General features: G+C 32.3%; 1 protein-coding gene and 1 long non-coding RNA gene across 15 annotated transcripts in view; one reads left to right on the top strand and one right to left on the bottom strand.

Moving 5' to 3' along the window:
- The window catches only part of LOC128263730 (protein pangolin, isoforms A/H/I/S), an 82,207-nt gene extending 72,769 nt beyond the window's left edge, over window positions 1-9,438 (top strand). For 9 of the 13 annotated variants that reach the window (XM_052998849.1, XM_052998851.1, XM_052998848.1 and 6 more), the window contains one exon: window positions 3,124-9,438. In XM_052998849.1, coding sequence (XP_052854809.1) covers window positions 3,124-4,210 — 1,087 coding nt within the window. In that variant the 3' untranslated portion in view covers window positions 4,211-9,438. The remainder of the gene's footprint in view (window positions 1-3,123) is intronic. The other 4 variants (XM_052998852.1, XM_052998843.1, XM_052998842.1 and 1 more) reach the window with 1 other exon arrangement.
- Window positions 9,439-12,232: 2,794 nt separating this feature from the next.
- LOC128263734 (uncharacterized) lies at window positions 12,233-13,378 on the bottom strand. Of its 2 annotated transcripts, XR_008268505.1 has the most exons (4): window positions 13,196-13,378; window positions 13,062-13,134; window positions 12,730-13,003; window positions 12,233-12,673 (listed from the first exon to the last, which is right to left on the bottom strand). It is a non-coding gene; the product is annotated as an uncharacterized LOC128263734 (long non-coding RNA). The 2 variants fall into 2 exon arrangements; XR_008268504.1 differs by having other exon boundaries at window positions 13,062-13,378.
- Between the last annotated feature and the right edge of the window lie 879 nt (window positions 13,379-14,257).

Genomic DNA, 14,257 nt, shown 5'->3' with positions numbered 1-14,257 from the left:
ATCATATTTTTTGACACCTTGACTGCTTCATCTACGTTTTACTTTATACAAATTAATGGATTTGAGGGCATACTCTATGCATGCATCTTCACTTTTTCGCTTAGGTTAACCAAGAAAAGAGACAAACTTCGGCAAGCCCAACCTTTGCAGCTTTGCGAAAAGTAAATATTCTGTAAAACATCTAAACATCAAATTGTATACGTGTATGCTTAAAAACATAGCGACTAAAATAATTTTCAGCTTAAATATTCGATCGTTCCTATGGCCGATTTGAATAAAATTAAAAGCGTTATTCTGAATTATTTAACCATTAGTATATCCAAAAGAAATAAAACAATTTTTAAATAGAGAAGTTCCAATTTTTACTTTAATTTTTCAATGGGAAAATAGCTGATCAGGAATACTTTGTAGGGTCAGAATTATAATACCCTCTGCAATGTATCAATTAAAATAAGGATCGAGAACTCAACATTCGTCCGTCCTTTAACGAAAAAGAAGCACTAAAATTTTAATTTTCAATAATTTATCATTTTTTTAGCACTATTTACTTATAAAAAAATATTGCACACTTGTCGTTTTTGCGTTTTAGTAGAAATGCTGTGGCATTCCAAACCCGAAAAATAGTGGAATTGATCTTGAAAAATGCGAAAATGCGATACTACAATACAATTTAATAAATGCATAAAATAATGTGGTTCCATTTCTAGGCATTATTAAATTTTATTTGTTTTATAATAAGCATTTTAAACTTTGAAAAAATTTGTATAATCACTTTTACTTTCCATAAATTCCAATTGTCAAACATGTCAACCGCATTACTGGATTAATTCTAATTTTACTTTTCGTTGCAAGTTACTATTTTAAATTTTAACCTATTATTGCAGGGTATAAAAAATTTCAGTCTATGTATATGTATTCTTGATCAGCATTGCTGGGAGACCAGATCTAGCAATGACCGTCTGCCTGTCCGTCCGTTTCTGTGCAATCTCCCAATCTCCCTATTTAAAAGCTTTCTGATTGAAACTTTCTCTAAAAAGTCTTCTTTCTATTCTACTGGCGGGCCCACGAAAAAGTTTTCTTTTAAAACGGCTACAAAAAAACGGGCTGATATAGTCCAACGAGGTCAAAACGTGAGACATCGCCATTTCCGCAGGTTATTCGGTTTTCAAACGTACACGCTTTTTTAATATCTTTATGTAAGCCACTCTGTAGTTAGTATATAAGTCGGAACAGTCCAGACGAACAGGATCGGACGACTATATCAAATAAATCTCATAAGAAAACGCGCTAAAACAATTTTTTTTATTTATAAACTTTCTGTTTGTTATTGACATGTAGCTTCCACAGAAATGATCGAAAAATTAAGCTTCATTGTTTTCAAAAATAAATTAAATGTTATAATATAAATAAAGTAACTTTATAAAATATAAGATTTAAATGATTTAAATATAAATTATGTGAAATGCAAGGGTATACAAATTTCGGATAGCCTGATTAGGCCCTGTTTCTTGTTGTAAGCAATGAAAAACACAAAATATACTCCCCAATTTTTACTAAAAAAAAAAGATGGCTAAAATTTTAACTTTTTTAAAACAGCTGACCGATTCGTTAATTTATTTCGTAAATTAAATTTATGCTAGAAACGGAATTTTTAAACCCTGCCTTGTTGTTCGAAAATTATATTTGTTCATCATAAAAAATTATTACAGAAAACTGCGATTTCTGTTGGTTTTCTTGAAAATTTTAAGAATTAACTTTTAATGTTATAAAAATACCATTAAAACAACCGGGCATGTGCAAAAATCTGTTAAACTGACTTAAGTTGTACATGGCCTGTATTAAAAACAACGAAAACAAATTTGGGTTTTTTCTCAGAAATTCTTTTTAAGACGTTAAACAAAAATAATGTTGTTTGTTTTTATAAACATAGTAATTTGGATTAAATTTATAACAAAATTGTATTGTTATATATGCGTTAATGACGTTCTTTCACGTTTGTAGACAGATGCAATCAAAATAATAACACTTTTTATACCTCTTTTCAAAAGCAAAAAAAGTAGTTGAAAGCGATTTTTTTTTTGTTTTCTTAACGGTAACACTATAAACTCGCTAAGACTTATATATATTACTCAATTTAACGTTAACATTAATAGATTTTTATAGTAAATCAACGAAATTTAATAGTTTTTTCTCAAAATTCTCTAAATTTTTTTAAATATTTATTTTAAGCTGTGAAAGCCCTTTAAAATTTTGTTTTTTAAGCATTTTATGTGTCCTCAATGCTATTACTGTGACTGCAACTGTTCCCAGGTTGCTTCTACTGGAATAATTTGTTTAAACAAGATTAACAACTTAAAAAGATTATAAATTATGACAGTGAGGTTGTTTAACTTTACCATACAAACGTGTACCCTATTGCACAATTGTTATGCCTCTTTTTCATTTAAAAAAATTTTAATATATAACTTTAACTCATTATCTAATGAATTTCGGTTTGTTACAAAAATCAATAAGCGCTTTGGCTTAAGGTACGGCTTTTTTGCCTCATTGAAGCCAGTCGCTCAAAACCCCAGAGCCCGGAAGTGTTTTAATATGTCTTAAATCTGATATAAATTGGTAAATTTATATTCAAAGCAAGCTTGAATTTTAATATTAGCTTGTTGTTATTATTGTGTTCTGTCGATTAAATGTGTTATTAATGCAAAGAAAATGTATTAGTAGTAAATATTTTTAATGTTTTTAAAGGAAATTATTTTTAAAATGTTGAACTAAGTACATTTTTTTATTTTACATTAAACATTTTTGTTTCGCAGATTTAAAATATTTACCATGCGTATATTATTAAAATCTGACATTTGTGACTTTAAAGAGCAAACATTAATTTTAAGAATTAATTTTAATATTGAAATCAAAATAGCAATATACGCATGCAATTACAATAATATTCATTTTATTTTGTTGTTTATCTGTTTGTGATTTCTAAGGGTACAAACCCTTACTGCATGAATTCCCAAATTTTTGTGTATATATTATTCGGAATGTTTCAATACTTGCACTTTTAATTATTTGGACTTAACTTTGTTATTATTTAACTTATATCTGTTTGTTTCTTATTTTACACAGACGCAAAAAGAAATGCATTCGTTATATGGAAGCGATGAATGAAAATGGACCCACCGAAGACGGGAGCGGTATTGATGATCACGGAAGCCAACTGAGTGATGACGACGATGACGACTACGATGATGATAAACTGGGCGGAAGTTGTGGAAGCGCTGACGAAACTAATAAAATAGAAGATGACGACACCGAATCCCTTAACCAATCCATGTCTAGCCCAGGCTGTCTTAGTGGATTGTCCAGTTTACAGAGTCCATCGACGACAATGAGCTTGGCAAGCCCAATTAATATGAATACCAACCCAGCAACTAATGTTTTGTTCCCTGCCACCTCTAATGCGCTTTTGATCGTCAGTGCAGATCATCCTACTACACAACAACGGTCCACATCTACGTCAGGATCGAGCAGTGGTTCAACCAGTAGCATAAGCACTACTCCAAATACCTCAAGTACAGTTTCGCCAGTCACAGCTACGACGGTTCCGCCTACAAGCTCAGCTCATGAACGAGCCATGATGCTTGGAAATCGATTTAGTCACTTGGGAATGGGGCTAAGTCCTCCAGTAGTTAGCACAGGTAGCAGTAAGCCTGAACCATTTTTCCAGCCGCATCCAACAGTTTGTAATAATGCAATATTTTCATTGCCATCGATTGGTAATAGTAGTTTAAACCATTCTCCATTGCCAAACATTTCCCGAAACCCCATTGGTGCTAACCCACGGGATGTTAATAATCCCCTAAGCATCAATCAGTTAACTAAGAGACGTGAATATCAAAATGTTGAATCGATTAAAGCTAGTGACTCACAAACAATTGTTGCTCATGCCGCTACGTCCATTATTCATCATGTGGCAGCCCACGGCTACCGCGCGAACCATTCGCTTTTAAGTAACAATTTTAGTCAACATTTCCATCAGCAGTTAACTGACCATATCGAAACAGCCAAAAGAAGTGAGCCGACAATCCTGTCAGTAAGTACACATGCTGTAAACAACAGTGAATGTCATAAAGCTTCTGATCCTCAAGCAAAAGCATCTAGCAAGACCCCAGGCGCAGGCGCTTCAGAAACTGGCGTCATTAGCGTTTCATAACAGATCGCACTGGATCTTTACATATAAATATTCATAGTTGTGTGAGAAAATAATTCCAATAATAAAACGTGCAATAATTATTATTCTCGATGTCCCTTCGCCATCTTCTCAAACGAGAGGCCATTAATGTACTTGTGCCAAGATAAAACCTGCAATATTTCTTTTTAAATAATTAATATGAACATAACGATCATAACATAGATCATAGAATTTGTGCACAAATCGTTTACAACAACTCCAATAGAGGCCAACCATAAATATTTCTTAAGATAAAACAGAAGCAGACAGACAGACAATGCCAAATAGATCAGAAAATAAAGAGACAGTATACACTGAAGCCAACAATCGATTATCAACATCTCTTATTTGGTTAAATTGCATGTCGCTTAATGTTCCAGTTATTAAATTTAAACAAAAGCGAACCTATATATACAACATTTTACTATACACAAAATACGGTTTCAATATGATTTATTGTTTGCTTTTATTATTAGTTTGGATCAAGAAAATCTATATATAAAAACTTTTATTTCCGGAAAAAAACTTAAAAAACCTTAAAGGAGTGGTGCGTTAATTTTGTAATTACTTGTTTGTAATGCTGTAATGTAAACCAACAGACTTTATGGTGGAGAATATGGTTCAAAATTATATCAAACCGAAACTAACTGCAGTTCCAATATCGGGGTTTGTCCTTGAAGTAGTTGTAATTTTATAGGTGTATGACTATTTCGGTAAACTTGAAAACGTTTTTCGACAGCAAAAAAAAGGTAACTTGGCAACCTAGGCTTCATAAATGTAGTACCATTAAAAAAATCATCTGATTTTATAAACTATTAAATTGGCTCAAATTTTTTCAAGTAATATTTCCGTTTTTTGGTTAAACAAAAACAAAGTTATTTAAGTTTATATCCATGTGTTGTAAAAAAGTGAAATAATACAGATAAACATACATATAAAACGACAGATTTGTAAATAGGTAATAGGTTTTCACATAGAATTTACTGATAATGCTTACGAATTTATTGACTTTAAGACCTGATAGCTACTATTCCATGTAAAGCAAAACTTGACATACAACTTTTAAATATTAATTTTCTGGTATTAAATATGAGATAACATTTAAATAGATACTTTGGTCTTAAAACTCATAATTATACGCACTTTTATACTAGTCTTCATTCAGTTATTAAACTCTTAATCAATTATATAGGTATGAACAAATGCATGTTTTACGTCAGTATTGGGCTTGTCGTAAACGTTTTTATAATAATACATAAAATGGCTAAAAAAGTGTGTCAGTAATAAAGAAATGCATATGTTTAGTTTGCTGAACACTCCCATGTAAGCCTATATTTGTACATCTGTACTTAATGTCTGCGAGACAATCCAATAAATTGCTTTTGTAGAAATAAATAAATACACACATTAATTAAAGCTAGAGCCTTATATAAATCCATAGCATACAAAACATATTTGAAAAAAACATTAAACATATTGATATATAAATGTAAATTCAAACGTCTAATTTTCACGGGCATTGTACTCTGTATACCTTAATCATTACATAAAATAATTTGTCTCAAATAATCAAATTAATGGTTTCCCGAAATTCTTAAAGCTTTTCAGCAGCATCACCATTTACTTATTTTACATTAGGCTACCATGAATGTATGTAAACAACTTATAATGAATCATTTTTCAAGTGCGCCACCTACTTTTCCATTTTTATACCCTTTTCAGTCAGAAGTTTGCAACGCAGTGAAGGAGACATTTCCGGCCCCATAAAATACACATATTTTTGATCAACATCCCTAGGAAAGTCGATTCAGCAATAAACTTCTGATTTGAATCACTGATATTGACCAGCCTTAATGATGTGTTCGTGAAAAACAAATCACAATTTACGTTTTTCCGTACTTATTTAAAAATATTTGTTTTGTAAATCAAACTAAATTAGGTAAATTCATATATTTTCAGGGGTAAAAAATATATATATATATAATGTTTATTTAACATTACTTTGCTACTTAGATTATTCGTTTAATCATTTCAATGTTTTTTGCACAGCATGACAGTTTCATAAAAAGGCGTACATATTTTTCAGAGAAACCAATAAAAAATATGGCCTACACAACACACTATACTAACAATAAAAGAATCAGAAAATTGTGTTACCAAATAAAACACCCGTATCACAATATCCCATAACATGTTGATTTTTAAATAATAGGTTGATTTTTTAAAAGTTAGTTAGCTTAAGTTTAAAATGGAAATGATTATTGCCTTGCATTTATCTTGGGCTCGGCTAATTATAGAAAACTCACAGTCCGGTTCAGTTCCAATATAGTTACAAAGGAAAGAATGGGATGAAAGTTTTAGCTAAGTTTGCAAGACAAGTTATAAAAAATTCTAAAAAATAAAAAATGATTTTTATGCTTACACTAATTTACAAAAAAGGTTCGAATTAAAAAAATGTGTATCTTACTTAGGGTTGCAAAGAGACCAGTTTAATAACAAGGACCATATTGCTTAACGTTCCTGATAGACAGCTTAGTAACAGCCTTGCTCCAAGTTTCATTAAAATTAAAATATTTTTTTGCAAATGCATTGTCATGAAATTTAGTTCTTTCTCTAAACATGCAATAACTTTAACAAACACTAACAGTTTTTTCGCTCTCATCCGTTCTCGAAATATATGTACCTTGTTTTCTCATATATGCAGTGACGTCTAAATCTAGAATTTGCACGTTAATTCCCAAGTCGCCGGTTTTTATAGTTAACGGGTATACAAATATTACAGAATTATGGTATAAATTTTATCAAAATCGGACGTCTATAGCATATAGCTCCCATTTGAACAATCGGAAAAATAAATGAAAAAAAATTATAACTTTTCTGTTTTTTAATTTTTTGTTTAGTTCTTCGACATATAGCAATGTTTAATTATTTCAGAATTATGGTATAAATTTTATCAAAATCGGACGTCTATAGCATATAGCTCCCATAGAAATAATAAAAATATATAAAATAACTATCTAATAATTGAGCTGCAAATCATCATAGTTTCAATGTTGTTTTTTAGCACATACTCAAGTAAATCATAATTTAAATGTTTTCAAAAGTATTTAATTAATGCAATAGCTGCAAGGGTATATGAACTTCGGCTTGCCGAAGTTTGCTTTCCTTCTTGTTTTAAATGATATCAGGAATGGGAAAATTGGATTTTCGTTAGTCTAAATTATTACACCTATTGCAAGAAAGCATAAATACTGAATTTTTAAATTGCTAACATTTTTTTTAAAAAGGGAAATTAAAAAGGCCATTTAAATGATTTCAATCTTGACTTTATAAATAAAAGTTAATTTTTAAACAATATAAGCACAAAATCAATGCCAATAGAGAACTATAGTTCTATTATAATTTAAAAATCGATTTAAAAAACATCTAAAATTTGAGCCGTTATAACAACTACTGGCCTTTTATACCCTTGCAGAAGGTATTATAATTCTTTATCAGCATCACTTAAAGAGTCCATCTAGCCATGTCCGTCCGTCCGTTTCTACTCAAACTTGTCTCTCAGATTTAAAGCTATTTGCAATAAACTAAGCCAAAGTTGCCTTTCTGTTGCAGGTAGTAGTCGGATCGACTATGACATATAGAACCCATAGGAACAATCGGAAAGATAAATTTTAAAAATTTTAACTTTGCTATTTCTGAATTTGTTTTTTTTTGTTCGTCAAAATACTAGGTTTAATATTTTAGAATTACGATTTAAATTTCCTTAAAATCGGCCTACTTTAGCACATACATTTCAGAATTACGTTATTTATTTTATTAAAATCGGAAAAAGATTCCATACAGCTGCCAGAGGAACGATCGATTTGCGAGAAGCCTTTAGGAGGACTAACCCCCAATCCTTACCTGAATAGTTATCTATATTTGGTCCCTTTTGTATTTACAAACTCCATTGAATATCTCACTATTTCCATTAATCAAGAAAAAGGATGGCAGTCAAATTTAAAATGAAAACTATTTTCGTGCATCAGTAAGATGATTGAATTAAAAAAACTGTAAGAAAAGGTATTACGGATTTTAATTATATAGCAAGCCCAGAAATTCAATAAATATAATGCTGTGATACACTAATTGCCGTTTTATATAAGGCTCTAGTTAAGTGTATGTATATAAACTCATATATATATATATAAGAATTCAATCGCAAACTTTTTTCAGAATATGAAGATTCTGTGTTACAATAGTTTGGTGGTCTTGATTGTATAAAAGAAACAATGTATTAATAATATAATCAGAACAATGTATAAAGCCATTGCCAATTTAAAAGACTGTTGAACACATATTATATATGTTTTACACTGATAATTTATCTATTAATAAAAAACTATATTAAGCTTTAATTCATAAACACTTTTTTATGTTTATGTTAAATAAAAAATGTATGATGCATGTATTATATATGCAATTAGTTTAAAACTTAATTTTAATAAATGAAATATACAATGTGTATTTCTTTCATGCTTCCATATTCTGTGTTTTAAACTATTGTTTTTACTGAAACGATTTTGCAATATCAACTGTTTAATTTCTAGGAGCAAATTTAAAGAATACTATTTATTTGTTTATTAATTTGCATGTTTTTGTATTTACGTGTATTTCAGTGCAGTTTAAAATTATATTCATAAATTACAAATTAAAAAAAAATATGAACTAATATCTAACAAAAGATGGTAGGAGCACTATCATTAAACATCTTTCGAAATACGTTGATCCCAAATTCATACTAAAGTGGACCCAAAACGAATATTAAAACATATAATATTTATGTACATAAATAAATAATAATTTTAATTACTTTTATAATGGTTAATTAATGATTTTATTTGCTGTATAAAGGTTATGTTAAAATTAATAAATCTAATATAATGAATGAATGAATGTCCGCAATATTCATTATATTATCGGTCGACTGATAGGTTCTTAGCCTTAGCTGAACTCTAGATAGAGGCAAGGGTTAGCAATGTGTATTTATAATGAATGTTATACTATACCTAAGTGGATATATAAACAAATTACTATCAATAAGTTGATAGCAATCACATGCATAACTGTTTAAGTAAATACTACTTAAATTAATATATAAGTAATGTAAGAAAAATATGGAATAAGTACATATACACTATATTAAAAAGAAATAATGTTGAAAGTATAAACATATTTTTTAATACAGCAGGTGTACTGGATTGGGAAATATGGTACGCATCCGATTTCAGCTTTCATAAAATGGGAAATTAAGCAATGAAATTGCATGCCGAGCTTAAGGTTAACTAGAAAAATGTTTTCTGTCAGCACACTAAACAATAAATGTAAAAAATTTCATTTAATTTTAATATGAAGGTATTGATTAAATTTGGAGCAATTAAAAATCAATTTGTTTCTTAGAAATAGTGGAGAAAGTGAAAATTGCTGTTAAACCCAAAAATATCTTGCAAAATCCGTCGGAGTGACTCCACTACATTGAACGTTTAAATGAAACAGTATCAAGAGCTAGGAAATCGAGTGCCATATGTACTGAAGTCAGGTGACGAGTGGTTAAATCGGGATTCAAAATGATAGGAGTCTGTGATTAGGGTCGTCGGCCAAAAGTTTGTACCAAGTTTTTGCTGGGCGAGCCTGGTGGCTGGCCAAAAAGGCAGAAACTAGGTATAGTTGCTGGGCGGCCCCGGTAGGGAGGCTCGTATAGCATCCAAAAACTCGAAGGAGCCGTCGCAGTCTCAGACCCCACTGAGCAGACTGTCAGGAGCGACGCCGCAGCAGCCAACGAGACTAAGAAACACCTAAAATCCCTCGGTCATAGGCACTCAGGCAATATAAATTTGGTGAAACAACCAAAAATACAGATCGTTTTTTTCTTTTAGGTCCAAATGGACGTCAAGAACCATGTTGTACACGATGTATCGGGAAGGTGTAGAGTCGCACTCGATATTGGAAAGTTCCTCATTTTTACCAATTCAACCATCAAGCGATACAGACGTGTTCTGGGGAAGGCTATTGCCAGTTGTATTTAACGCTACTGTTCATCGTATTCGTCTGCTTAATTGGAAAATTATTGGAAAAGAATATACGCAGAAAAAGCTCGTTGAATTTTGGTGATCCGAGAAGGGTAATACAATTTTAATCAATGTGGACACTTCCAAATCTAATTTTTGTCTTCCATACTAGATTGGCACCAAGTAAGACTATTAAAATATTCATTGCCTTATAATAAAAGAGTAATAAATTTAAGACCTATCCAGACCCAACCGGAGACTTTGAAATAGGCACCACGCAGCAGTCGCTGCAGGCCATATTTTTACATCTCTACAAGGAGCACAAAAAGATATTACTTCCTGCATTTGAACCGTTCAGCATTGCGATCACTCCAAAAAGTAACTACGCGTTATAGCCAACATCACGCGGTTCGCAAGTTAGAGCAGAAGCCAGCGCAGAAGCTTAGCGCAGCGGGTAAAAGTGTGTGTGACCCTCCTGAGCTTGGTGTTACGCCCATAAATAGTTTTCTTTACCTGAATAAAAAGAAGCACGAAAAAAAGTGTATATAGGCATATCATCTCAAGAGGCTGCAACTGACTCGTTAGTTAAAGCATTGCTTATGCTGTATTTTTTGTTGTTTTTTTATATTATTATCTTATGTGAATATCGGCAACGAAGCAAAGCAAACGCTAATGTCTGCAAACAAACTAAAAAGAAAAAGTAACTATAAACCTTAAATATTCCTGTATAACAAGGGGTATATGTACAAAAACATACAAGTATTCAACCATTACTATATGTCGAAGAACAAAAGAAGAAAATATTAGAAAACAGTAAAGTTATCATTTTTTTCATTTATTTTTCCAACTGTTCCAATGGGAGGTATATGCTATAGTCGTCCAATCCGGCTCGTTCCGACTTATATACTACCTGCAATAGAAAGACAACTTTTGGGAAAATTTCATGCAGATAGCTTTAAAACTGAGAGACAAGTTTGCGTAGAAACGGACGGACAGACGGACATGGCTAGATCGACTCTCCTAGCCATGCTGATCAAGAATATATACACTTTATAGGGTCGGTCACTGCCTTGCAAACTTCTGACTGAAATTATAATACCCTCTGCAAGGGTATAAAGATAAATACATATGTACAAAAACCTATTGAAGTCAAATGGTTGAGAAGCGAGGAAAAACAAGAAAGGAAGCAAACATCGGCAAGCCGAAGTTCATATACTCTTGCAGCCATCTCAAAAATAACATATTCTTGAAAACGTTAATATTATGATTGGCTTGCGTATATGTTTAAAAACATTGAAGCTATGATTTGCATGATTTGCAGCTCAATTATTCGATAGTTCGTTTGGCAGCTATATGATATCGTTCTCCGATTTTAATAAAATTAAAAGCGTAATTCTGAACTGTCAAATTATTAATAAGTAAACAAGAATTTAAAAAAATTAAAAAATAGAAAAGTTACATTAAAATAAAATTTTTATTTTTTATGTTCTTATGGAAGTTTTATGTTATAGTCGTCCAATTTTAATGAAATTTAAACCGTAATTCTGAAATATTTAACCATTACTATATGTCGAAGAACTAAAAAAAAAATTAAAAAGCAGCAAAGTTCTAATTTTTTTCATTTATTTTTCCGATCGTATCGTTCCTACTTATATACTACCTGCAATAGAAACACAACTTTTGGGAAAGTTTCATGCAGATAGGTTTAAAACTGAGAGACAAGTTTGCGTAGAAGCGGTCGGGCGGACCGGCGGACAGATAAACGGACGGACAGACATGGTTGGATCGACTCTGCTATGATGCTGATCAAGAATATATATACTTTATAGGTTCGAAATTGTTTTCATCACTGCTTGGCACACTTCTGACTGAAATTAAAATACCCTCTGCAAAGGTATAAAATAGGTCCCCGGTACGAACCATTAACCATGTCTCTAGAATATGACTTCAACAGTAGCGTAGATAGGGGGGGATCAGGGGGATCAATCCCCCCCCTTGGGACTGAGAATTATAAGATAATATAATCTCAAAATTGAAAAAGAAACACATTTTACGCGATTAGTACAGCATATTAAAGTTTCGAATGCCCGAGTTATGTTCAATACTGTTGACTTCTTGTCGACCGACAAATTCTTCCTGGAATCTTTTAGCTTGCCAGCGGTCGCTGCGTTTCCCAGGATTTAAGCAGTTTTGGCGTCTGCCTGCCGGTTTGTTGTTCATCAGGAGGGTTCGTGGAAAATATGATAACTCCAGCGCTTCTAACGGACCGACCAATCATGCGACCTCCAAGTGATACCTCAGTCAGTCACAGTGGCTCTCAGTTTACTAGGTGCTGCGGCGCTGAATCAGCTGCATATAATAGTTTCGAGCAGTTTCGAGTATGCATTTCGTTTATATTCTATTAAAATGAAGCGATTTTTAGTAAAGTAGTACCTTTAAAACCATTTTGCAAACCTCCAAAAACTGAAGACAATGAAGAAGCGCAATCATCTGTCGAAATAGCCGTGAAAAAACCTCGGTATGCTGCATCGGGTAGTAAAAATACGGGCGATCAAAGCTCATGTATTGAAGGCAATAAAAACGTTAAACAACATAACCCTCATCCGCCTTATCGGAACGTAAATAAACACGACGTCGGTATTTTATTGGCATCAGACTTAGTGAATCTCAGAGGCTGGACTTATTAACAAATGCTTGGGTTCCGCCGAAAAATTACTTTTTTCCATTGCTGCAAAAATTCGAAACTCGAAAATTAAAATTTTGATGAATTTTCCTGGCTTGCTTACTCAGAATTGCATCATGGTGCATTTTGTGTTCCGTGTGTAGCATTTGCTGTAAGCGGCGGCAAAGGGTCACAACCTTTAGGTCATTTGGTGAAAGTGAAATTCGATAATTGGAAGAAAGCAAAAGAGGTGTGTACCATAATTATCATCCGAGCCAGAAATCGTACCCGGGACCTCTCAATTTCGCGTCGAGTGCTCTAACCAACTGAGATACTTCGGAATCCTAATTTGCTCGCGGAAAACCTCCAATTTATGTTTACTTTTTGTCTAACTAGAGATCGACATTATCACGAATTTGTTTATCCGTCAAAAAACCTTTGACGTTGACGTTCAATAAATTGAGTGGAAATATTGGAAAAATCAATTTATCTTGAAATTGAATTTTCACCCACTGAAAAATCATCATTTTTAAATTTTATTTAATGACTTCTAATTTTTCAGACTTTTCAAGAACACCAGAAAAAATATTATCACATCAAAGCAGTTGCTGACAGCGATAATTTTCTGCGTATTGCAAAAAATGAAAACCAATCTGTTGAAAATATGCAGCAATTAGCGAAGAACAGAAAAAACATAGTTCCTGTTATTGAAGCTATTATCGTTCTCGGGCGGCAAGAGTTGGCTTTGCGTGGACACCGTGATAGTGGCAAAATAGTCATCCAAAATGATTTTACCGGACCAAATAAAGGGAATTTCAGAGCCTTATTGAAATATAGAGCCAAGGGGGATTCACTTCTTCTCAGTCAAGCCCTACTGTCCAAAACTAAATTATCGGTGCATGCTATGAGATATTGACTCGAAAACTGATAGCTGCAATCAAAGCTGCGAAAGTTTACTCTGTTTTGATGGATAAAACTCAAGATGTAGCTACTATTGAGCAAGTTACCAATTGCATTCGATACGTGAGTAAGAAAGACGATGGCCAGCATATTGTACATGAAGATTTTGTGAAGTTTATCCCAACAGCTTCCACTACAGGTAAAAATCATATTATAATATAAATCCTTCCAGAAATTTGTTTTTTTTTCGCTGCAGACGCACTTTCTAGAGAATGATTTGTAATTGTACGATGTACATATTTACAGGTAATGTTCTTGCCAAGCTAATGGTTGAAAATCTTCAAAAAAATCTTCTGGATATTACTTTCTTGATCGGCCAAGGATTCGACGGGCGAGGAATATGTCTGGTCAATATAATGG

Source organism: Drosophila gunungcola, unplaced genomic scaffold, assembly GCF_025200985.1.
Source record: "Drosophila gunungcola strain Sukarami unplaced genomic scaffold, Dgunungcola_SK_2 000018F, whole genome shotgun sequence".
NCBI lineage: Eukaryota > Metazoa > Arthropoda > Insecta > Diptera > Drosophilidae > Drosophila > Drosophila gunungcola.
Note: the sequence above shows the minus strand (reverse complement) of the source record. Positions and strands in the feature narration are given on the sequence as shown.